Source organism: Chinchilla lanigera, unplaced genomic scaffold, assembly GCF_000276665.1.
Source record: "Chinchilla lanigera isolate Chin_1 unplaced genomic scaffold, ChiLan1.0 scaffold00092, whole genome shotgun sequence".
NCBI classification, from domain to species: Eukaryota; Metazoa; Chordata; class Mammalia; order Rodentia; family Chinchillidae; genus Chinchilla; species Chinchilla lanigera.
The window spans coordinates 3,133,962-3,158,971 of NW_004955493.1; the positions used below are offsets into that span (position 1 = coordinate 3,133,962).

General features: G+C 45.4%; 1 protein-coding gene across 6 annotated transcripts in view; it reads left to right on the plus strand.

Moving 5' to 3' along the window:
* Tnrc6a (trinucleotide repeat containing 6A) overlaps window positions 1–25,010 on the plus strand; it is a 186,634-nt gene that overhangs the window by 76,927 nt on the left and 84,697 nt on the right. Inside the window, exon 1 of one of the 6 annotated variants that reach the window (XM_013504799.1) lies at window positions 24,823–24,915. The exons of the other annotated variants lie outside the window; for them this stretch is intronic. Within the exon in view, the coding sequence (XP_013360253.1) occupies window positions 24,911–24,915 (5 nt within the window). The 5' untranslated portion in view covers window positions 24,823–24,910. Of the gene's footprint in view, window positions 1–24,822; window positions 24,916–25,010 lie in introns of those variants that run through there. 6 annotated transcript variants of the gene reach the window in all.

A 25,010-nucleotide genomic window follows, 5' to 3' on the forward strand; every position in this document is an offset into this window, starting at 1 on the left:
CTCACAAGGATCCTCCTGCCTCAGCCTCCCGAGTGCTGGGATTACAGGTGTGTGCCACCACACCTGGCCAGTGCTGTCTTTCTGTAGTTTGGGGGGAGAATTTTAAGAAAGCCCAAGAGCCTGCAAAGAAGGTGAATAAATGGGTATGTTTTCATGTCCCTATTTTTTACTCTAGAGCCAATATGGCTCGGAAAGCATGAGTTAGACGTTTATCATCTCATTTAATCCTCAAAATGTCATTCTACCAGCACATATCTGCTGAGCGCCTGGCGTTAGGGTGTAGATCTAGAACGCCCCCGAGAGACTCACGTGCTCCAAGGCTAGGGTTTTGGAGGGCGACTGGACTGCGGGGGCTATACTCCTGAGGACATGAATCCACTGGAGAGTCCAGAGCTGGATGTGCTATGAGGAGCCGAGTCTCAGCAGGAGAAGGTCCCTGGGGCCGTGACCCGGAAGGGCATTTCCTCCTGCCTGGCTCCTGTTGCCCCCCACTTCCTGGCCGCCATGATGGGCGACGTTTCCTTCTGCCAGACCCTTACGCCGTGCCTTGGAGCCAGCTGATCACAGACTCAAACCATGAGCCTAAGTCACCCCCTTCTTCAAGTTGTGAGTGCATGCTGTAATCCCAGTATTCTGGGAGGCTGAGGCAGGAGAGGCTCAAATTTGAACCCAGTCTGGGCAATTTAGAGACCATGTCTCAAATAAAACAAAATTTCAAAATAGATGAGAGTGGTGAGTGTTGGGTATTTTGGCCCAGTAATTTTAAAAAGTGAGACTAAGAGTCCTGGAATGAATGTGGAATACAATGGCCTGGGAATACAACGGCTGCAAGATCCAGCTTCTTAGTCCGCAGAGTTAGTGGGGACGGACAGGGAAAGAGTTCTGTTGCGATGCGAGAGTCTGAGAAGGCAGGGCTGGGGATGTAGCTCAGCGGCACAGGCGCCTGCCTGGCCAGCACAAGGTCCTGAGTTCGATTCCTGGTACCAGAAAAAAAGCCAGCGTGTCTAACAAGGAGACAAGCAAGGGTGGGCGGCACCATGGGGGGGCAGAGAGGGACAGCTCGTCCAGGAAGGCTTCCGGGAGGAAGTAAAAGATCCAGGAGAACCCTTGAGGACCACCCGGAGATACTCAGGCAAAGCTGGGCTGAGCAAGATGTGCCTCCGCAGGAATAGCAAGGACAAAAGCTCCGTACAGTGGTGCGGTTGGTACGATTTCTGCCGCGGCCAGCCCAAGGGGTAGGTCTTGTTCATTCCCATGCTACAGACAGGGAAAGGAGGGCCCCAAGGGACGAAGGAATGTGCTAACGTCACAGGGCAAGGAGGCGGCAGAAACACGTTCTAAATCTAGATCTGATGTCAAAAGCTACGTTCCTCCGCCTCCTTGTAGTCTGCCCTTTCAGACCCAGCGACCTTCTGGCTCCCACCCCACAGAGCTGAACCAGCAGCCACCCCAGTGTCCAGCGACGACTGCGGTGCAGAAGCGCCTCCGACGGCCCCTCACGCTCGCCTCTCCCTTGCTACACTAGGACCCAGAGGGGTTGTGGCTCTTCAGGGCGGAGTCGCCAGGCCGTTTGCCCGGAGACCAGGTCCAGGATGACGGGCGCTGGGCCGGGCCGGGCGCCTTAGCCGGCGAGGTGCTGCCCTGGGCAGTGTCTCCCACACGCATTTCCGCCGCTAGCTCCGGACCCCAGCCTCCCACGTCCCCACCAGCCATCACGTTAAACATGATTTTTTCCCCTAGTTTCTTTTACAGACCTCGAGTTTCCCTCCCCTTGATCTGTGGCTAAATCAGATCCGCTCTTCGGAGGTGTCACTAGCGCAGCTAACAAAGCTGCCCGGTGGCGCGCCGGTCATCTCGGGCCGAATGAATGAAAGCGTGCGGCGCAGGGCCGGGGAGGTGGGCCTGGCTCAGCCCCCGCCGGGGAAGGACACTCAGCTCTGGGAGGAAGGCTGTCAAAAGGCAGTAAATTCCGGGGAGACTGTCCAGAGAGCGCGACAGGCTCCGAGCCAAAACGCATGAGTAAGGCTGGAGGAATCGGGGCTGTCTAGCCGGCAGCAGCGATGACTCCGGAGGAGACAGCTGGGGTAAAGTCGGAAGTCTCGCTCGCTGCCGCTTGGCTTCACGCCCCTGCGGGCACCTGGGTGCTCCGCGCCCCTGACCCCTTTTTAGTCCACCCTGCCATTCCTTCACCAACTCTTCTAACTTCTTCTCACACTCACAGCCCTCTCGCCCCCTTATCTCATCTGTGTAAAATGATTTTGCCGTCTTTCCTGAGACAGTTGAGACCAGTAGTATTTTTTGTTTGTTTCTTGGGTTTTTTGGGGTTTTTTGGTTTTGTTTTGTTTTTTTTCTGAGACAGGGTCTCTCTCTGCAGTTCAGGCTGGCCTTGAGCTCACTTTGTGGCCCAGGCTGCTCTCGAACTTGCAACGATCCTCCTGCCTCAGCCTCCTGAGTGCTGGGATTATAGGCTTACAGGCGTGCGCCACCACGCCCCGCTCTAACTTTGTTTCTTTTTGTTTTTGTTGCTGCTGCTGCTCTTTTTCCTCTTCCTCTTCCCTTTCCCCTTCTTTTCCTTCCTCTTCCTTTTTTTTTTGTTTTTGTTTTTGTTCCCCCCCCCCACCTCCCAGGTACCAGGAATCGAACTCACGACCTTGCGCTTGCCAGGCAGGTGCTGTGCCGCTGAGCTAAATCCCTAGCCCCATTCCTCTTCCTCTTTATTTTCTTCTGTCTTCCTCTTTTTCTCCATGTGGTTCCAGCGCACCAAATCCAGGGCCTTGCACATCCTGGAACTCTACCACGGAACCACCCTCAGCCCCAACTCTGCTATTTTTAGAAGATGTTTTTGGCAATTCCTGACCTACTCAATTTCTATATAAACTTTAGGATCAGCTTGTCAATTTCTATGAAGAATCCAGCTTGGATTCTAATATAGCTTGAGCAGAATCTCAACCAACTTGGAGATTTTTGCCACGTTAACACCGTGAATCCCTCTGATCTATGCGAATGGACGTCCTTCCATTTATTTAGAACTTTCCTCGTGAAATTGGCATATTTGTAGTTCTAAGACAAGTATCAGTGATTTGCTATCATTCAGCTTAAGATATGGAGAAAAGAAATTCTTTCAAATTTTTCCTTGAAACAAGATTAAAGTTAGGAAAGTGCTTTTCTAATGTGCTATCTCCTCAGCCCTAGCTACAAAAATGTGAACACACAAACCATCTACTAGAAGCACCTTAAGACCACAAAACTCCGCCCCTTGTTAGGAAGGAAGCCGGTGGTCTCCTGGGGGGAAGGGTGTGGCACCGGCTCTGAGCGGGGCGGCTGAATTTCCGGGGTACAGCTGCACGGGGTATTCACTCTGGAAGCGGTTCGCTCAGCTGTGCACCTCTCTGGGTGGAGACTTCCATAGGGAAATAAATACGTTTACTGAAAACAGTGACCACAGAAAGGTTCCGCACGGGCGGGGTTATTGTAGAAATTCAATACTAACCAGTAATACTAATCTAGAACTTACTATGAACCAGGTACTGTTCGAAGGGCTTTTGTTTACTTATTCATTTAAATTCTGCAACATTTAATTAGGAGCCACTGTCCTGTCTGAATTACTAGAGAGGCAACCTAGGACCAAGAAGCTAAGAAACGTGTGCAGGTCACACGTAGATGGTTCATCTAGAATTTGAACCACACAGCCTGGTTTCTCCGATTCTACGTTACACAGATTACCTATTGATACAGTGGAATTCTTAATACCAATTAAACGATAGACCTCATTTTATTTTTTTATTTTTATTTTTTCCGGTACTGGGAATCGAACTCACAACCTTGCGCTTGCCAGGCGAGTGCTGTGCCACTGAGCTAAATCTCCAGCCCCAAAGATGAAAGGAACTGATGCATTTTTTTTTCTGTCGTTTTTTTTTTTTTTTCCAGTACCAGAAATCGAACTCATGACCTTGCACTTGCCAGGCAGGCACTGTACCGCTGAGCTAAATCCCCAGCCCTCAATACCAATTAAACGATAATTGCTACATACCCTTCCTTAGAGACTCAAAGAGTTCTTAATTAAATTTAACATCCCTACTGATATATTAATAACACATTTAACCTCAATATAGCACCAAGGGCTGGGGATGTAGCCCAGGGGTATAGCACTTCCCTACCGTGCTCGAGGCCTCAGCAAAGAAAAAACAACTAGCAAATATAGTGTCAATATAGAAGCACTTTCCATTAAAGTGCTTATTTAATGGAAATAACCGTTTTCTTATTTTTCTTATAATAAGAAAAGTAATATTGCCAAAAACTATTGCCAAAATTTTGCCAAAAAAACCCAAAGATAATATTGCCGCCATTATCTAACATTATACTAAGTATACCAAGATAAAAATAAGACTTTTTAAAATTGCAGAGTGGAGACACTATGATGTTCGCAAGTAACATGATTTCTGAGAGTCACAATGACCCAGCGGGCTGAGGTGCAAGATTCGAGGTGCACAAGTAACACGAGCGTATCTCTAGGCAGCCCAACGGTACCACTGGAAAACCTCATAAAAATCAAAGAAGTTCGGCAGGGTGGCTCACTTCTGTAATCCCAGCACTCGGGAGGCTGAGGCAGGAGGATCAGTGCAAGTTCAAAACCAGCCTGAGCTACACAGTGAGTTCAAGGCCAGCCTGAACTACATAGGGAGACCCTGTCTCAAAAAGACAAAATAAAAGAAAACCAACGAAAACAAACAAACCAACAAACTTAAAGTCGTTGGTTACAAAACTAATAGCCCAAATCAACATTTCCACATTTCAGTAAAAAAAGCTAGAAAACAAAGTGGAGAAATGTGGTACTCAAAACAGCACCAGGACCCACTATTTCAAGGCCAGGAGCAACGAAAGTGAAGAAAAATGAGAGGAGAAACAAATGCAAATACATACCCTGTTTATCAGTTAGGAGATTTAACAGTGTGAAGATCCACATTTTCAACAGCGAGACACTGTCTCAAAAAACAAAACAAGAAAGTCCCTCAAAACAAAGATTTGTATTTTCCCTAAATTAGCCCTTACCTTTAATTTCTTTTTTTTTTTTTTTTTTTTTTGTTTGTTTTTTTTTTGGTTTTTCTCTGGTACTGGAACCAAACTCACGACCTTGCACTTGCCAGGCAGGCTCTTTTGCCGCTGAGCTAAATCCCCAGCCCCCCTTACCTTTAATTTCATGTCAACAGAAATACATTATGAAGTTTTGTTGGAAGCGGATTCACTGAGTCTAAAGTTCAAATGGAAAAATAAACAAGTGAGGCTAGCCAGGAAAATTCTGGAAAAGGAAAGTAATGAAGAAGGCTGAACCCTCGTAAGTACTAGAGCATATTACGGAGATGCATTTATGGAAGAGTTTGGTGGTGATACACGAAGAGAAAGACAGGCTAAGATCAAGAAATAAACCCAAATGCATTTGCAAAACCGATATATGCTACAGCTCTATCCAAACCAGAGAGGAAAAATAAAATTATCTAGTGCAGTAGTAGGTGTTGGAGCAGTTGGATAACCATTTGGAGAAACGTAAATTAAAAAATGGAACCTGCTGGGCTTGGTGACACACACCTGTAATCCCAGCACTCGGGAGGCTGAGGCAGGAGGATCTTTGCGAGTTTGAGACCAGCCTGGGCTACAAAGTGAGCTCAAGGCCAGGCTGAACTGCATAGCGAGACGCTATCTCAAAAAAACAAAAAGAATAAAAAAATAAATATAAAGGGAGCCTGTCTAATTCCTTAGACTAAATGAATTCCAAAATGGTTGTGTTATTAACATTCCATTACTTTAGTAAATATCTGACATAATCATCTGTAATCAGGTAGAGTTCACTGGAAGAATATAATAATAATAATAATAATTATATAATATAATCTAGTAAGTAAAGGATTTACGAGGTAGGCTTGCCACGGCCGCCCGCAGAACCGGGGTGGAAGCGGGCACAGGGCCGTCTGCGTGCTGCAGAGCGGAGCGTCTGTCGGAAGTCGGAGCCCGGAGCCCCCCGCAGAGTCCTGTGTGAGTCCCTATCCGGAACCGAACGGTCCGCGCTCAGAGCCTGGGGGTGAGGTCCAAGGACCGCGGCGAAGCCTGGAGCGTCTCTGAAGGCGCAAAAGCCAGGTTTCCTTCTTTGCCCACTGCATTCCATCCGGCTGCAAGCCTAGTGGTCGGTGCCGCCCACGCCCAGGGGTCTCCCCGCCTCAGCAAGTCAGTCACCCGGACGCCCAGCGCCGTGCTGACCGCATCGTGCAGGCGCCTTTCACGCAGGCGGACACCGCAGTCGACGGTCACATCAGTCCTGGAGAGAAAAGGTTTGCGGTGGCCAGCAGCTTGGGCGGGGGTTTCCGTCCATGGCTGGTTGGCCCTGTTCGGTGGGGTGTGTGCTGAGTAGCTCGTCCGGCAAGCAGCACCTGGTGGAGTGAAGCTGCTCCCTTTAAGGCCAGGGCGTGAAAAAGGAACAGAAAGGACCCGGGTCAGCCTCCAAGGAAGACCTCTTGCTAGGCCCCTCCCAATAGCACCATCCTGGGTGGGCCGTGGGCTAACTAAAGACCCAAACTCTAGCACTGGGAAACCGTTTAAGTGCCAATAAATGAACCAAGTTGAACGAGGACATGTATACAGATATACAATCTTTTTGTGCTTGTTTGTTTTGTTTTTGGAGACAGGGTCCTACTCAGTAGTTCAGGCTGGCCTTGAACTCACTATGTAGCCCAGGCTGGTCTCAGATTCACAGCAATCCTCCTGCCTCAGCCTCCAGAGTGCTGGGATTACAGGCATGCGCCATCACACGTGGCTATATGTACAGTTTTGAATTGAAGGAAATCTTTTAAAGCGCAACACAAAAGCTCAGACTCTAAAAAGAAAAAAAAAGTGACTATATAAATGTGGGTTAGATACATAATATAAAAATACCATAAACAAAAGGTAGGGCACAAAAAAAGAAGTGAAAAAAGTTTTTACAATCCATACCATGGACAAAGAACAAATTGTTTTGGTCTATAACATGCTCTTACACTACATTAAAATGCAGACACATGAATAGCTTTAGAATTGGACAAAGAAGATAGGGATATATCTCACAAAGAAAGGAATACAAATTGCTTATGAACACATAAAGATGCAAAAAGTCTGTCACTCTATTTAGTGATTAGAGGAATACAAATTTTTAAAAAATATGAATTAAAGTGAGATGTTCACAGCACCCACATTTTAAAATGTTTACATTCTTTCACCCCCTGCTATTCCATTTCTATGAATCTCTGCCACAGATATTTCAACTACATGAACAAAAATGTAAATAGAAGAAGTTTTAAAATAATTACAAGCCAGGCGTGGTGGCACATACCTGTAATCCCAGCACTTGGGAGGCTGAGGCAGGAGGGTCGTTGCATGTTCGAGACCAGCCTGGGCTACAAAGTGAGCTCAAAGCCAGCCTGAACTGCATAGCAAGACCCTGTCTCAAAAAAGAGAAAGTAAATAAATGAATAAAATAATTACAAACTAAAAGAAAAGTTCAAGGTATAGGAAAAGAACTTTTTTTCCTAATAACTAAATGGGAATAAATTGCTGATGTAATCTAGAAATAGACCCAGTGAATGCCACATCTCTCTGGAATAAGTTGGTGCATGTTTCCTACAAGCTGGGAAATTCTCCTACATACCCTTAACACCACTGCTGAAATCAAGCAGTTAACGACGGACATCATTGATGCCTGACTTTACTTTTAGCCCCGTAGTAATATTAATGACATCTTTTTTCCAGAGAGATCCACTTCTGAATCAAGCTTGTTCTGGGTTGTCATACCTCCTTGGCCTTCAATCAGGATTCGTACCTTGGTCTTTTGTTGATGTTAATAACCTTGACACTTTTTTATTAGTACCGGGAATCGAACTCGGGACCTTGTACTTGCCAGGCAGGCACTTGTGCCACTGAGCTATATCTCCAGACACTGACACTTTTTTTTGGTTTGTTTTTTGTTTTTTTGGGTTTTTTTTCCTGTACCAGGAATTGAACTCACAACCTTGCGCTTGCCAGGCAGGCGCTGTGCCACTGAGCTAAATCCCCAGCCTCTATTGACACTTTTTTTAAAAAAAGTTATAAGCCCATTATTTTCTTCCTTTCCTATCCCCTCCTTTCCTTTCTTTTCTATATTTTATTTTATTTTTTTTAACAAGGTCTCACTATATAGCACAGGCTGGCCCTGCACTTGAGGAAGATCTTACTGCCTCAGCCTTCTGAGTACTGGGACTATGGATATCTGCCCCTATGACCAGCCCAGGTTCGCGATTTGGAAGAAGAGACTTCCTCATGCTTAGGTTCAAGCTTCCATCTTGGACAGGAGCAGCATAGGCGTGATGCTGTGTTTTTCCCACTGCAGCCTACCAAGTGGAGCTCGGTTTTGATTGATCCATATCTGAAGAAGTTAACACTGTTCCCTTAAAGAAGACGGTGCCTACTATTTCCCCTTTTAATTTATAATCGACTTGTAGGAGGTGTTTTGAAGTTCTGTAAATATCTTGTTTCTCATCAAACTTTTTTTGCAACAGCTTTATTGACTCACACAGAGTGAATAATTTGATAAGTTTTGACATATAGATACAGCTGTGAAATCATCTCCACCATCAAGATAACAAACACATCCATCATCTCCCAAAGTTTCCTTCTGCCTTTTTATAATCTTTCTTTGATCTTTTCTAGCACCTTTTCCATCCCCAGGCTAGCACAGACATTCTTGCTATGACTATAGAATAAATCTCCTTTTCTCAACTTTTATACAAACGGAATTACACCGTTTGTCCTCTGCCCCCACCACCACCATACTTTTCCTTTTTTGGCCTGGGTTCTTTCTGTCGTCACAAATATTTTGAAATTCATCCATATTGTGCACGTCAATAGTTCGTTCCTTTTGCTGCTAAATAGTATTCATTTATAAGGACCTTGCGTTTGGTGGGGCTTGATTTAAAATTCACGTTTGGTCATTTGATTTCTGTTTGTCCCATTTGTTTATTTTGCTACACTGGGGATCAAACCCTTGACCTCACACATGCTAGACAGGTCCTCTATCCCTGAGCTATAAATACCTGTCCCTGTCCATTGGATCATCATTTCCTTTTTCTTTTTTTTGTTTCTGCATACTTTTAGATGATTTTTGTATCTTATTTTATTCCTTTGAAGAGTGTCCAGACCATTGAATGGAGAAACACAGTCTTTCAAGAAATGTGAAAACCTAGGTATCCACATGCAAACGAGTGAGGTCTGCCACTATTTAACACCTTTTGGGTCCTTTTTGACTTATGAAGTACAACTCTTTCTTGTGTTATTTTACAGGTTGGTACAGGGTTCACATATACCTTCTCCATTTATCATAGTGTACTGTTATGGTTTGTGTCTGTGTGTCCCTCCAAAGCCTCATGCAGTCAGGGGGGCGGGCTTCTAAAGTTTATGATCCATCCATGATCCAATGCTGGGATTAGGGGTGTGGGTGCTGCACTAGCCCTGGGGTGGGTAGTTTGGCATATGTAAGGGAGAGAAAGAGGCTGCTTGCCTCCACTCCTCCCTTTTGCTCTTGTTGCTTTGCTATTCTGACGCCATGCACAGTTGCCCTCTGCCATGTGCCACTCTGCCTTGGAGCCAGCCAAGTATGGACTGAAACCTCCACAGACTGTGAGCTAAATAAACCTTTCCTGCCTTCATTTTGGGCCTTGGGTATTTTGTCTCAGCAATGAGAGAAAAGTAACCAAGACATATAACTTTATATTTTGAACAGTTAATATTTTTATAATACACAAAAATACTAGGATAAAAATGATCTCCATAAAGGTGTGGAATATCTGTATATATGAATATAACCTTATAAATATACATGAAAATAACAAGTATCATTTGTATAATGCTAAGCATTTACAAAACAGTTTTTTCATACATTATCTCATTTACTGTAAAGAAGTTCTGAACTACATAGGTTCAATTATTTACAAAAGTATAACGCAGATGCTTACTACAGAAATAGAAGTGTCCCAAACTGTACAAACAATTGGCTTTCAAATAAAATGGCAGGTACATGATTTCTGAATTGCTTTGGTAGTTATCACAAAAAGTTATGTATCATTTTAAAATTATGACTTAAAAAATTCCCTAAAGATACAGTTTTTAGAGTTTTCTTCAGATTTTAGATTCTAGCTAAGCACTAAAATTTCTTGATCTGAAATTTCTAAGGTGAGAAGAAAAAGCTTACCAGTGTTAGGTTTTAGACGATACTATACATTTTGGTGAATAGATTGTATGGCATGGGGCTGGGGATTTAGCTCAGCGGCACAACACCTGCCTGGCAAGAGTGAGGTCGTGAGTTCTATTCCCGGTACCAGAAAAAAAACAAAAACAAAACAAAAATAGATTGTATGAGTACTTCTATTTCTCTTTCCAGTTTTTGTACTGGTGTCTTAGATTTTATTTCTGTGTATTTGATAAGCTCCTCAGTACATGTTTATCATTTTTGTCTCAAAAGTCATCTTCTAATGACATTGAAATAATAAGAAAAATAGATCTCTTGTACTTACCTCTGTAGGCACCATTTGTAGTGACCTCTGTTCATTCCTGTCTATCCAGATTTCCTTCTCAAGCCATTTTCCTCTGTCTGAAGGACGTTAGTGTTTTCTGTAGGGTAGGTCTGCTGGTGAAAATTGCTTCAGATTTTCTATGCCCAAAGTGCCTTTATTTCATTTTTAATTTTAAGAATATTTTTGTAGGTACTAGAAAACTATGTGATTACTTTTTTTTCCTTTTAATGTTCAAAAATATGTCACCTCCCCACACCTTCATTACTGGTGATTGACCCCAGGGCCTTTGTACTTACATCCCAAGCCTTTTTTTTTTTTTTTTTTTAGTTTTAAAACAGGGTCACTGGGTGTGGTAGTGCACACCTATAATCCCAGCACTTGGGAGGCTGAGGCAGGAGGATCATTGCGAGTTCGAGACCAGCTTGGCCTACAAAGTGAACTCAAGCCTAGTTTAAATTACATACTGAGACCTTGTCTCGAAAAGACACACACACACACACACACACACAAAAGACAGGATCTTACTAAGTTACTAAATTGTCAGGCTGGGCTGGTTCTGAACTACAGTCCTCCTGCCTGTGTCTTCCAAAGTGCTGGGATATCAGATGTGTGCCATCGTACCTAGCTGTTTTCCTCTCTTTTACACTGTTGCTAATAAGAAGTCTGCTGTCACCCTCATCCCTAGTACTTAGTCTTTTTCTCTGGCTACTGTTAAGATTTTCTCTTAATCATAGTTTTTAAGTGATTAGATTGTGATGTGCATTGGTATCATTTTCCTCTGTATGTGTGTGTGTATGTGTGTGTGTGTGTGTATGCATGCATGTGTGCACACACTCACATATTTAGGACTTGACCTTGTTGGATCTGTAGTGATGGCTGTCATCTCTTTGGGGAACATTTTTACTCTTCTTTCTTCAAATATTTCATCTATTTCCTTGTTCTGGCCTTCATGGACTCCAAAACCACATATGTGAGGCTTGTAAGTTGCTCCATGGTGACCTAGTCATCTAAAACTTATGCTTAGTTTTCTCCCACTATCTCTTTTTTTACCGGTACTGGGAATTGAACTCATGACCTTGCACTTGCCAGGCAGGTGCTGCGCTGCTGAGCTAAAATCCCAGCCCCCCATTATCTATTTCATTTTAACTAGTTTCTAGTGCTGTCTTCAGGTTTACTGACTTTTCATTCTTCAATGTCTGTTGTGCTAGTTCCATTCAGTACACAGCAGGGTCAAAAAATATAGTGAATGATTTATACTTTTTAAATTATTACATTAAAAACTTTGCCATTAATCCCCTTCAAAATGCTACCTCCCCAGGGTAACTGGGGTGGGGTTGGGAATTTTGAAAAGGCGGGGAAAGCTTTCGTAGATAAGGAGAGGAACAGGGTTTAAAGGGAGAGTAAAGGAGTGACACAAAAGGAATCAAGATGTATTATGTACAGATACAAATTCCCTATGGTGAATGTGATTATTATGCATACCTAAAATGTACCAATAAAGTTAAGTAATTAAAAAATACTTCCCCTCACTTTAAACATACTTATCCCATCATTCTGGCCATTTTCTGAAGCAGTTCTGAAAGTTGTCTTCTGTGTGTCTTTACAAGGCGTTATGACTTGTGTCTAGATGTCCCCCAAAGCGAATGTATCATAGGGGGGCTTTCTCAGAGATGGTTGAATCTAGAGTGTGTGATGCTAGGATTAAGGGTGTGATTACTAAATCAGTCCGCTGATTGGTTTGGCGCTGCACAAGTCCTGCTACTTGGATGTAAGTGTCAAAAAGAGGCTTGTCTTGTCCCTCGCTTGCTTTGCTACCTTCTGCCTGCCGTGAACTTTTTCTCCTCTGTGATGCTCCCCTGCTGTGCCACTCTGCCTTGGAGCCAGCCAGTGATGGAGTGAAACCTCTACAAACTGTGAGCTGAGTAAACCTTTCCCCCTCTAACCTTGGATCCTGGGTACTTTGTTCCAGCAACAAGAAAGGTAACTAAGACACAAGCTTTGATTTAAAATACTGTAAATCCTGCTGCTGAGTGGAAAAGCAGGCTCACAAAAATATTAGGCGTGACTCACCCACTTTACTCACCTGATCTGACACAGAGTAAAATGACCCGGTGAGAGTTCTGGATCTTCCCCAAAGTGAAATGACTATGAAATGTGCCGCTGTGGCTGCTTTGACATCCTGAGTCAGGACAGCACATTCACATTTAACTAAAGACGCTCATGAAAGGGAACTTCCAGAAACGCTTCAGAAAGTGGCAGGAATGCTGGGAAAGTGTGTTTAAAGTAAAAGGGAGTATTTTGGAGGGGAGTAATGGCAAAGTGTCTTTTACTGTGATAAATTTTTGAAATTTAAACTTATGGGATATCTTTTATCACATTTTGGGTTTTTTCTGTCTTTTCTGTTTGTTTGGGTTTTTTTTTTTTTTCTTTTATCTTCTCAGAATCTATAGTTCTTCTTAGCTTCAGAAGTTTGATTTTGGTCTTTTTTAAGGTGGTTTTTTTTTTTTGTGTGTGTGTGTGCCTTTTTGAGACAGGGTCTCACTATGCAGTTCACACTGGCCTTGAGCACACTTTGTAGCCCAGGCTGGTCTCAAACTCACGATGATCCTCCTGCCTCAGCCTCCCAGGTGCTGGGATTACAAGCGTGCGCTACCATGCCCGGCTTAGGTCTTTTTAAAAAAGTCACCTGGTTCTTAACTTTTGCAATATAAGGAATACAGATATCATTGCTATTTTAATATTATTTTCTTCTAATTTTAGGATCTGGTTGAATTTTAACTAATTTTTTCTTCATTTCAGTCATCTTTTATATTTTTTAAATCTTGAATTTATTTATTTGCTATGGTACTGAGGATCCAACCCAGGGCCTCGTACGTGCTAGCCAAGCCTTCTACCTTAGAGTAACACCCCCGACCCACTACCTGGCAACTTTTTATTGGATGGCAGATATCTTTAATTTTACCTTATTTGGTTCTGAATATATTTTATTCATATCAAGGTTCTTGAGATTCACTCTGGGATATTGTTAAGTTACTTGAAAACAGTTTGATGCCTTTATAGATATCTTCCAAATTTTGTTAGCGTGTTCACAAGTTAGCGTCCACTGTGAGAAAGGATCTGAGGGAATCAACTTGAAAGAAGGAAAAGTTGGTTTGGCTCCTGGTGTTGGAGGGTTTAGCCCATGGTCACGCGGCCTGTTACCCTCCGGCCTCGGGTCAGACAGAACATCATTGTGGAGCGCACAGGCCCGAGGAAGCTGCTCACCTTATCGGGGCTTGGAAGCAAAAAGAGAGAGGACAGAAACCTCGAGTTTCAGTATCTCCTGCCAGGGATGCTCCCGAGGACCTAACTTACTCCCACTAGGACACACCTGTCAGAAGGTCCCCCATCTTCCAGTCGTGACGTCCCCTGGGACCAAGCCTGCACACAGGACTCTTGGGGGTAAGAGTTAAGATCAAACCGGAACAGGTACGACCAGGGCAGTGTGGTTTCAGAGCAACTCTGTCTCATTAATGACACAAAACCTTCCTGAGTACTCCACCTGGTGATTCCTGAGTTATAAGAATATTCTGCTCGGGCTGACGAGGACATAAACTATTCCGAACTCTCTATGAATGTCATATATTATTCCTTCTTATCCTCCTGGGGGGTTCTTTCCCTGCTTGAGTAGCTTCCCGATATATGTGCACGGCTTATTTCTTAGCTAAAAAGACGCGAGCATGGCCTCTGTAGATGTCAGAGGCCCACTCTGTATAGTTCCTCTCTCTCTGTTATTCTTTTTTATTTATTTATTTATTTTCATCTTTTTGAGACAGGGTCTCGCTATGCAGGTCAGGCTGGCCTTGAGCTCACTTTGTAGCCTAGGCTGGCCTTGAACTTGCAATGATCCTCCTGCCTCAGCCTCCCAAGTGCTGGGATTACAGGCGTGCGCCATCCCACCTGGCCTCTCTCTGTTTTTCTGACCCATGAATTGCAGCCACTTTGGCCTCTACCGGCTACATTGCCCCAACTCAGGAGCACCACTCTTCCTGGGTAGCACTGTCCGCACCACTGGGCCACTCCCTGGAACTGCCCACGAGCGATGATCTCAGTCGGTCACACAGCCCACCTCATGTGCTTCCCGTCTCTCAGACATCACTGTACTCCACTGCGCCATATTTAGTGTTTTCAAACTGTTGCTTCGCCAATTTTGTCTATATTTCTAGCTGTTTCTGGAGGCTCTACTTACTCTATCTTGGTTGGAAACAGAAGCCCTCATCTTCCTCAAACTGTAAATGAGGGAGGGAGGAATTTAAAGAGTTAATACAATAAGTTTTTGCATTTATTTATTTTATTTGGAGACATATGGTTTCCTATCATACTGAGCGCTTTTTACTTCCATCATATATTTTAATGCTCAAATTATCCTCCAGTTGGTGAGTACATACAAGAATCATTAAACAGCCTTGCATATACACCAGGTGCTCAGGCCAAGGCAGGAGGATCGCATGTTTGAGGCCAGCCTAGGCAACTTAGCAAGATGTTGTTTCAGAATAAAAGTTTAAAGAAGGACAGGGACGGAGCTCAGTGTTCCCTGGGTACTGTAAAAAATTAAATACAAAAATGGTTAATGCGCTGGGCATGGTGGCGCACACCTGTAATCCCAGCACTCGGGAGGCTGAGGCAGGAGGATCATTGCAAGTTCAGGGCCAGCCTGGGCTACAGAGTGACCTCAAGGGCAGCCTGAACCGCACAGCAAGACCCTGTCTCAAAAAAAAAAAGAAAGGTTAACACTGCATTTCTCTACCAAAATTTGTAGACTGAGAGTGAAGAGAGAAAAAACAGAGGCATATCAGCTGATTTTTGGGGGGGTACCGGGAATCGAACTCAGGACCTTGGGCTTGCCAGACAGGCACTTATGCCACTGAGCTATATCCCTGGCCCCCAACTGATTATTTTAGCAGTGACTATCTGAAGGACCTAATAAAAGGTAGAAGTACCCATTTTACCCTTGTTGCTTGGATTTCCAGGTGAGACCTCAAGAAATATGTGCTTCCAAAATGACTGGTGACCAAAATTCCAAAGAGTGACTCAAACTGGCCCAGCTAGGCGAGTAACTGGGTTTATCTGGGCTTCCTTTACAGAGCAGGGGACAACTTGTGGGCTGCAGCACTGTGGATGTTGCTAACCACCCCCCCAACCCCGTGCAGGATCTATAGAGCCGTTCAAGCCATTCAAGAACATTGCACAGCAGCAAAAGCTGATCAGATTTGATTAGAAAGCACACTTCGGTGGTGGTGTGGATATTTACATAGAGTGAGATAAGCAGACTATCTCACCTAAGTACTACTAAGAGGCCTAAGATATAGTAGGCATTGCATTAAATGTTCAGATGTAATTACAAACAATGGAGACATGGCTCTTGCTCTCCAGGGGCTCACAAGGAATCGGGAGAAATAAAGATTAAACAAATGACAGGAATTTTTATTGCAAATTTAATTAGTGCTATGAAAACCACAGGAGGCTTTTAGAACCTGTGATCAGGAAGATCAGAGCAGTGGTGGTCAGAAGCATCTTTCCTGAGCAAGTTAGATGGAAGGAGAGAGGTGCAAGCTGGGTCAAGGACGGGGCACCTTTGGGAAATGGAAGAAGAGTCTCGGATTGCCTAAGCATGGTGAGCAAGCAAGAGCGATTACGGGTAACCCTGGGGAAACGCTGGAGACCATATTGAAGATATTCAGTTTTAAATTAAGAGCCCTGAGAATCTTTGCATCATTTTATTTATTTATTTATTTATTTGTCTTTTTGAGACAGGGTCTCACTGTGCAGTTCAGGCTGGCCTTGAGCTCACTTTGTAGCCCCGGCTGGTCTCAAACTTGCAACAATCCTCCTGCCTCAGCCTCCCCAGTGCCGGGATTACAGGCATGAGCCACCATGCCTGGCTCTTTGCATTACTTTAAACTGGAGATTAAGATGATCAAGAGAAATAACTAAGGGTGCTGCATGGAGACAAGTTTCTGCAGCTCAAGGAAAGAAATGTGAGGTGTGGGTGGAAAGTATGATGAATGTTCAAAGTTTTAAAAATTGTTGGCGTGAAAGACTCACTGCCATTAACTGCCGCCTCAGAATCTCTCCTCCCCTTTCCACGCACTTATCCCACCGTCGTTGCCGCTTTCTGCAGCAGTGCTGGACGTGCTGTCAGGGGTGTTTTTAGTTGTGCGGTCATGGCTGCCTCGGTGTCCTGAGTTGATTCAGAACTTTCATCTTCTACGATCACTCTGACCTTGGTGAGAGCCAGAAGTCAGACGGTGCCGGGTTTGGTGAATGTGGTGGCTGAGGACACTCCACGGTGCTGTCACGAGCCTGCTTTTCTGTTGGATGACCGGGCAGCAGCAGTCAATGTACTCTTGGCCACATATATTACAAAGACACTCACGAAAGGGGACTCCAGAACTGCTTCAGAAAGCGGCAGGAACGCTGGGCTGAGTGTGTTTGAAGGGGGGTGGGGGGGGACTTAGAGGGAGAATGCCCCGTGCCTTTTACTGCAACAGTTTTTAAAGATTATGTATTCATCTTATATTTCGATCACACTTCATAATGCAACACTGCAGAGGGGGTGGGGCCTTGGAATCCTTCACGTGGTTAGGAAGACACCTGGGTACGAGCACTTTTAGAAATACTTTATTGTTTTTCATACAAATATACATTTATCCTATGACCCAATAATTCTATCCTAGGTGTGTTAGCTTTCCAGCACTGTAACAAACCCCTGCAATAATCAACTTATAAAGACAGAAGGTCTGTTTTGACTCACAATTTTGGAGATTTTAGCTCATGATTGCTTGGCCCCATTGTCTCCTGGCCGGTGGTGAGGCAGTACATTTTTTTTTTTTTTTTTTTTTGGTACTGGGGATCGAACCATGACCTTGCGCTTGCCAGGCAGGCGCTTATGCCACTGAGCTATATCCCCAGCCTGAGGCAGTACGTTATACAGGAGCATGAAGCAAAGCAAAACCATTCACCTCATTGTGGAGAAGGGAGAGGAAGAGAAAGAGCCAGAGTCCCGTGATACAATTCCAGGACACACCTCGGTGAACAGGAGACCTCCTGTCCCACCCACCTCTTTCCTAAAAGTCCTACCACTTTCCCGTAGTTCCACTCTGGGGTCCAAACCCTCACCATAATGACCTCTGGGGATCACACACAATCTAAACTACAACACTAGGTACTTACTTATCCAAGAGAAATGACAGCGTATGTCCACTGTTTTCAAAAATACAAAAATAAAAGACTTACACAAGAATGTTCATAGTCGCTTTCTGCTAAATAGCCCCGAACTGGACAGAGCACAGCTGCCAATCAGCAGGAGGCTAAGTGAACAAATACTGAGTATATCCACTGGACAGAATACGTCTCAGCAATAAGAAGGAATGCGCTGGGTACGGGCAGCAGAACGAATGGCTCACCAAGAGCCATGTTCAACAAGAGAAACCAGGGCAAAGGGCTTATACTCCATGACTCCGTTTATATGAGCTTCTAGGACGGACTGTACTAATTTACGGTGATACGTACAAACCACAACAGTAATTTCCTGGGGCAAGCATGTGGGGGAGGGGATAGAAACAGGATTGAAGCCAAGTGTGGAGGCGCACACCTGTGATCCCAGCACTCAGGAGGCTGAGGCAGGAGGATCCTTGTGAGTCCAAGGTCAGCCTGGGCTACAAAGGGAGCTCAAGGCCAGCCTGAACTGCATAGCGAGACCCTGTCTCAAAAAAAAAAAAAAAAAAGAAATATGATTGAGAAGGATCTCAGGGGAATTTTCTGGAATGACGGAAGTGTCCTCGATACCGATGATGGTGGTGGTTACCTTAGTGGGTTTATTTACCCCAGTGCATCACATTGTTAGCTTACCTGTGCGCATTTTGTTGTTTGTAAGCGATCTCACTGTAACAAAAAAGAGGGAAAAAGATAAGGTGACGTTTTCAGAGCATACAGAAGGTAGAGGGGAAGAAATAGAGGAAGGGAAGATTCAGGAAACGAATCTGAGACAAAATCACTTGCAAGCAGGAAGCGTGGAAACGCTCCGCCACTGACTGGGGTCCCTTCGGGACGGGCAGTGCTAACACCAGTCCGTCACCTGGCTGCGTGCTGCACTGCAGCCCGCGGATCCTGTTTTCCCGCCTGCCTTGCTGATTTCTTCGTGGGGCTACCAGACTTCCTCAGGAGTCACTCCTTAGCTGTTTCCTTGCACCAGAGCAATGGTTCTCGATAAAATAGCACAGCTGACCCTCCATGTCTGTGGGGTCCACATCTTCCATTTTTCTTTTCTTTTCTTTTTTTTTTTGGTACCGGGATTCAAACTCAGGACCTTGCGCTTGCCAGGCAGGTGCTTGTGCCGCTGAGCTGTATCCCAGCCACATCTTCCATTTCAACCACCTACAGATCAGAAATGTTCAGAAACAAATGGTATCTATACTGAACATGTACAGACTTTTTTCTTTATCATTACGCCCTAAATAACAGTGTGACAATTTGTATAGTATTTACTTTGTATGAGGTGGCATAAGTCCTCTAGAGATGATTTAGAGGACGTGGGAGGATGTAGGGAATTACAGGGAAATACTCGCCATTTTATGCAAAGGACTTGGAGCATATATGTACTTTGGGGGGGATCTAGGGGAGGGTCTTGGGACCAATCTTTGTAGACTACAGAGGAGCAGCTGTACTTCACCTCCAGTCTCCAGGGCTTTGGAGCAGTGGTTGAAATGTTTCTGTTGGTCCGGCTTCCCTCGGGGATGCCTACATCACTGAATCTTCTGAAGTATCTACGTAGGGGAAGGCATTTTATCTCTTCATGGTTACTTTTATTTCTCCTTTATTTCAGAGCTATGTTATTTTATTAGCTATTTTCCTGTCACTGGTACAAAGTACTTGATACCCAGGACTTAAAGAAGCGAGATTTCCTCGGATCACGGTTTTCAGTGCGTGCGGTCCATGGTCGGATGGTTCCAGCATGGCAGAGGGGCACGCAGAGGAAAGCTGCTCACCCCAAGGCAGCCGGCAAGCAGAGCAAGAGGGAGGGGCTGGAGGCGAGAAAATCCTCCACCCTTCTGGGCCACACCCCCAGCGGCCCACCTTCAACCAGTGTCCTCCTCCTAACAGCACGGTCAGCCATTAACTCGTCAGTGGGTTAATCCTTTTGGAGCACACAGTAGATCATAACAATCGTTATATTTGTATTTTGAAATTGTGTCTTGGCCAACTTTTTTTTTTTTTTGTCTTTTTGAGATAGGGTCTCGCGGTGCAGTTCAGGCTGATCTCGAACTCACAAGGATCCTCCTGCCTCAGCCTCCCCGAGTGCTGGGATTACAGGCGTGCACCACCACGCCTGGCTCTGTCTTGGCCAATTATATTTTCTATGATTATCATTGTGTAATAGTAAGGGTGTTACAAAATATTTGTTATCAAAAGAAAGTACCAGGTTGAGCGCATGGCTGGAAAAACAGATCTACAGTGTAGCAGTAAACGAGGTGAGCTCTGGAGCCAACTTTTCAAAACTTTTAAGTCATTTGTTATTCACGCCACTGTGGACAAGTTACTGTCATCCACAAAGAGTATGATATTCTCATCTCATAGAGGGTGTGAGGAGACAACGATGAGTTAATACTTTCAAATCACTTAGAACAGGGCCTTCCTGGCACATATTAATAAATGCATTTTACGTAAATAAAATAAGCGCACACTCTGCAGGGTATCTTATCCATGCTCATGTTTTCAATTTGTGTTTATCTGTTATTGTGGAAATTTTCTAAATGTAAAGCTATTAGGCTAGGGGGGGCACAGCTCAGTGGCAGAAGGTGTGCAAGCATCCACAAGATTGTGATTTACATCCTTTGCACTGTAAAAGCTAAAACTAAAAAGGAAAAGTAAAAATATCAGTGAGATTTGCTTAAAAACAACACATCTCATGACAGTATTAGATAAACCCTTGGCAGAAAATAATTTTGCTTTCAAGTACATCGTTTCTGAAGGACGCTAATCGTTTACCCGGCTCAGCAAAAGCGGTTGGGAATGTTTCCATTCTGCAACCTCGGGAACCGAAAACGGAGAAGCCAAGGAGCGAAGGGAAAGTCCTACCCAAGTCTGTGCAGCCTCGGTATTCCTGTGCAGGGCCTCGTGTCCGTTTTGTTCCCAATTATTGTGCAAGTGGAATAAGCATGGTGGGTCCAGCAGGTGTAAAGGTGGAAGCACCGTGAGGCCTGTTGTTCTCCAGAACTATGGCCTGCGAATGAAACCCCCAGCCCGAGATCTTTTTCTGTGTGTGTGGTACCGGGCCTTGAACTCAGGACCTTGCGCTTACCAGGCAGGCACGCACACCACTGAGCTACATCCCCAGCCCCCCAGGCCCTTTTCTGGCATTCCTTCTGTTCCTCAGTTCTCAGGTGCAGCTTTCCACTGTCAAGGGAAATTTTGATCACAGAATCTGTGTTCTGTTCCTCTGTTTTCTTTCCTTCTGTGCACTTGCTCTAGTGTGTAACAGACACTATCAGTTTGCTTCAAAAAATCAAACAAGAGAGCCGGGGATACAGCTCAGCGGCAGAGCGCCTGCCTAGCAAGTGCGAGGTCAGGAGTGTGATTCCCGGTACCAGAAAATAATAACTAAATAAAACAGAAACCCCTACTCCATACTAGACTTATTCCGCTAATGTGGTTCTCCCTTAGTGCCAGAGAACCAGAGTGCAGTACCATGCACAGAACAGAGCAAGTACTCAGTAAATATTTGGTGGGTGAACCAGCACTTCCATATTCTGGGCTGCACAGGTGAAATGTGGGAAGCCCCTGCAGCTGGATAGTAGTGAAATACAAAAGAATGGGAAATGTTATCCATCACCAAGAGAATGCAAGCTAGCGGCTGAAACAGAGCCTTGGGGATCGCCAACATTTTTTTGATATAAAGCTGGAGATTCCGGCAGTGAACACACAGAAGGCAACGGCTGCAGAGGTAAACAGGAATCTAGAATTCAGAGCCAGGATGGTCAGGGAAGGAGCCTCTCTTAAAAAGAGGGAGTGGTCAGTTGTGGGAAACGCAGCTATCACGCAAATCAGAAAATGGTACCCGACTTTGGTGGCCTTGACCGAGTTTGGTGGCTTTGAGGCCATCTGTGACCTTCAAGGTCATGTGGGATAAAAGCAGTTTGGGGGATGCTCAGGAAGTCAGGCTAAACGGCTGGGGAACGCAGGCAAGCAAGTGGAAGTAGCTTGTGTAGAACACGTTTCCAAGAAGCTTTGCCCAGGAGATCAGAGAAAACGCAGCTGGATAAGAATGAGGCATCCAAGGAGTTTTCTGTTGTTTGCTTTTAGAAGGAAATGGCTGGAGTCTGTAAGGTGAAGGGTGAATATTCAGGAGAAATGAGGCAGATCCTCTGGTACAGAGGAAGGATAAGGAGAGGCGATCCCTTAGTGGGTCCTCGGTAAGGAATCAGTCAGTGCTGGTCTTACGTGATTATTCTTCTTTGACATACTCTCGTGTATCAAAATTAAGTAAGAGACAATTAAAACCCAGGGATGGTGTAATCCCAGCATTCTAGGGGGCTGAGGCAGGAGGATCTGATGTTTCTGGGCAATTTAACAAAACCTTGTCTCAAGATAAAAAATAGAAAAAGGGATGGGTGTAGCTCAGTGGGAAGTCGATCTGATCGTCAGTCCAGAGAGAGAGACAGAGTACATTTCTTCTAGAGAGAGACCAGTGTGTCCAGGGTGACACCCCAAAACTGGACGCTGGAGATGATAGCAAAGATGCCCCAACCGGAAACTGCCGAGTTAGTCAAGCCTAAGTAAATTTAATAAGAAAGCCAGCTGATCTTAACAGCTGTGCAAATGTTGATAAATATTGCTATTTCCATTGCCTTATGCTGTTTTGGGAAATTATTCATAAACCTGGTGTGAAAGCACGTATTTTTTTTTGTGAAAGCATATTGTGTCATACATATATGCTCACTTTTAACTCCCAAAGAAATACTGTAATGTAACTTATAGGCAGAAAAGATCACAGAAGGAAAAATATGTGTATGGGGACCAAGCTCGAGGATGAAGGGAGGAAAAGGAATGTCATTAGCATTTATTTAATGCTTCATTTATTTGATGCTGCACCTTACATTTCGTAAACCTGATTTTTTTCCTAAAAAGTGTTTACATGCACATAATTAAAAGAAAACAAAACATACCAAAAAAGGAAAATGTGTAGTAGCATCTTAACATTTTGATCCATATATTTTATTATTTTTCCACACTTCTGTCATTCATTTATTTACCACGCATCTTTTTCAGAGCAGGTAGGAACTGAGAGCCCAGAGAGAGTTTGCTTATGTTTCATAAGAGAGATGAGAGCATGTTTTAAAGTCAACGCAAGCGCCGTGTGTGGTGGCGCACACCTGTAACCCCAGCACTTAGCGGGCTGAGGCAGGAGGACTGCCACAGGTTCCAGGCCAGCCTGGGCTGCACAGTGAATCCAGGCCAGCCTTAACTACATAGCAAGACCCTGTCTCAAAATAAAACAAAAACAATCATCCCCCTCAAAAAACAAAAAAACCCACAACTCCTCAAAACCCCAAACACCAATAAGAAAATAAATATAAGTCAACAGAAGGGCTTCAAAACAAAACCACCAAAAAAAGGAAAATAACATCATCCATGGTGACATTCTGAGAAGGTAAGGGGAAGAGATTTAAGCAAAAAGAAGAAATTCCTTTAGATTACAAACACAAGGAGAAGCCCGGAGTGGTGGCGCATGCCTGTAATCCCAGCAGTCGGGAGGCTGAGGCAGGAGGATCGTTGTGAGTTTGAGACCAGCCTGGGCTACAAAGTGAGCTCAAGGCCAGCCTGAACTGCAAAGTGAGACCCTGTCTCAAAAAAGACAAAACAAAACAAAACAAACACAAGGACAACAACAGTATGGAATGAACACACAACTGTATCTACACATATTACTGTATCTACCTACAAGTATGTTTTTTATTGTATCTACATATGGGTATATATATATATATTTTTTTTTTAATTAAAATTTTTCTTTTGAAGTAGGGGGGATTGAGCCCAGGACCTTAGCACTAAACCACATCTACACTCCTTTTTCAATTTTTAATTTTGAGGCAGAGTTTCCTTCAGTCCTTAAATTGCCCAGGCAGTGGTTGAATTTGCGATCCTCCTGCCTCAGCCTCATTCGGTGGTGCTGGGATTCCAGGCATGCACCACCGCCAGGCTCACACATGTATCTTACTGTGTGTACAAACATATGCATCTGAGTGTGTCAACATACTTCTGTGTGAGCTACTGTGGAGCCAGCTTTCTCACGATTCGCTCGGAACCATTTCCCCCAGGCAGGTATTCTTCCTCGACGGCATTTTCACGGAATCCTACTACATGCCGGTAGCGTTGGACACGTTGGCCGTTTACAATTTTTCACCACCGTCCACGCTGTGACTTGAACTAGCTGGACAGTGAAATATCTGTAGAAAGCCAGGGTTATTTCCCGAGCCGGATTTCGTGCAGGCGCGATCGCGGGGCCCTAGGGTCCCCACAATCCGGCGGATTATTTCCCGAGCCGGATTTGGTGCAGGCGCGATCGCGGGGTCCGAGGGCCCGCACAGTCCCGCGGCCCCAAGCGCGGTTCAAGCTCCCGGCTGGGTCCCCTTGCTCCACCCCGGGAGGACGCGGGAGCAGAGGATGGATCTCCGCACCAAGGTCAAAAATCATTAGCAGTGGCTCAATTCAAAAGCCGCGCGGGCTTACCCTGCTGCGGCGTGGGTGGAATTTGCGGCTTGGGCGGGTTTTTTTCGTTTTCTTTCTTTCTTTTTTTTTTTTTTTTTTTTGTTTTTTTTTTTTTGGCGTGTTTTGGCGAGGGAGGGGCCGGCGGCCGGGAAGGAAACTTGTGTCGCAGTAAAGAAGGAGGCGGAGGAGGAGGAGGGGAGGCAGCCGAGTCCCACTGGACCCGGCCGCGGCGAGAAACGCTGGGCCGGGGGCTCAGCCCTCCCCCGGGCGGCGGGCGCCTGCAGGCACGACCTCTGGGGGTTTCCGGCCCGCTGCCCAACGCCCAGCCGGGGCTCAGTTGCCAAGGGCCCGCCTCGTCTGCGGCCCTAGTTGCTAGGGCCTCCATCTTGGCGCTGGCCGCGGCGCCCCCGGAAGGGGTTTCCGCGCGGGGCATTCACTTCCGGTCTGGGGCCTGCGGCGGCGGCGGTGGCGGCGGCAGCGGGTCGGTGTAGAAAATGGCGCTGGTGCAGCGGCTCGGGTCTCTCCCCGCGGCGCTGCGGAGGGCTTGAGGCTCGCGGGCCTCGTTCACCGCGCCCCACTTGCTCGTGCACTTTACACACATGAGGTGAGCGGTGCGAACGCGAGCCTCGTCCGCGGCGGGCGGAGCTTGGGCGCTGCTGCAGGGCGGGCGGCGGCGGTGCCCGGCGTCCCCGGGACCTC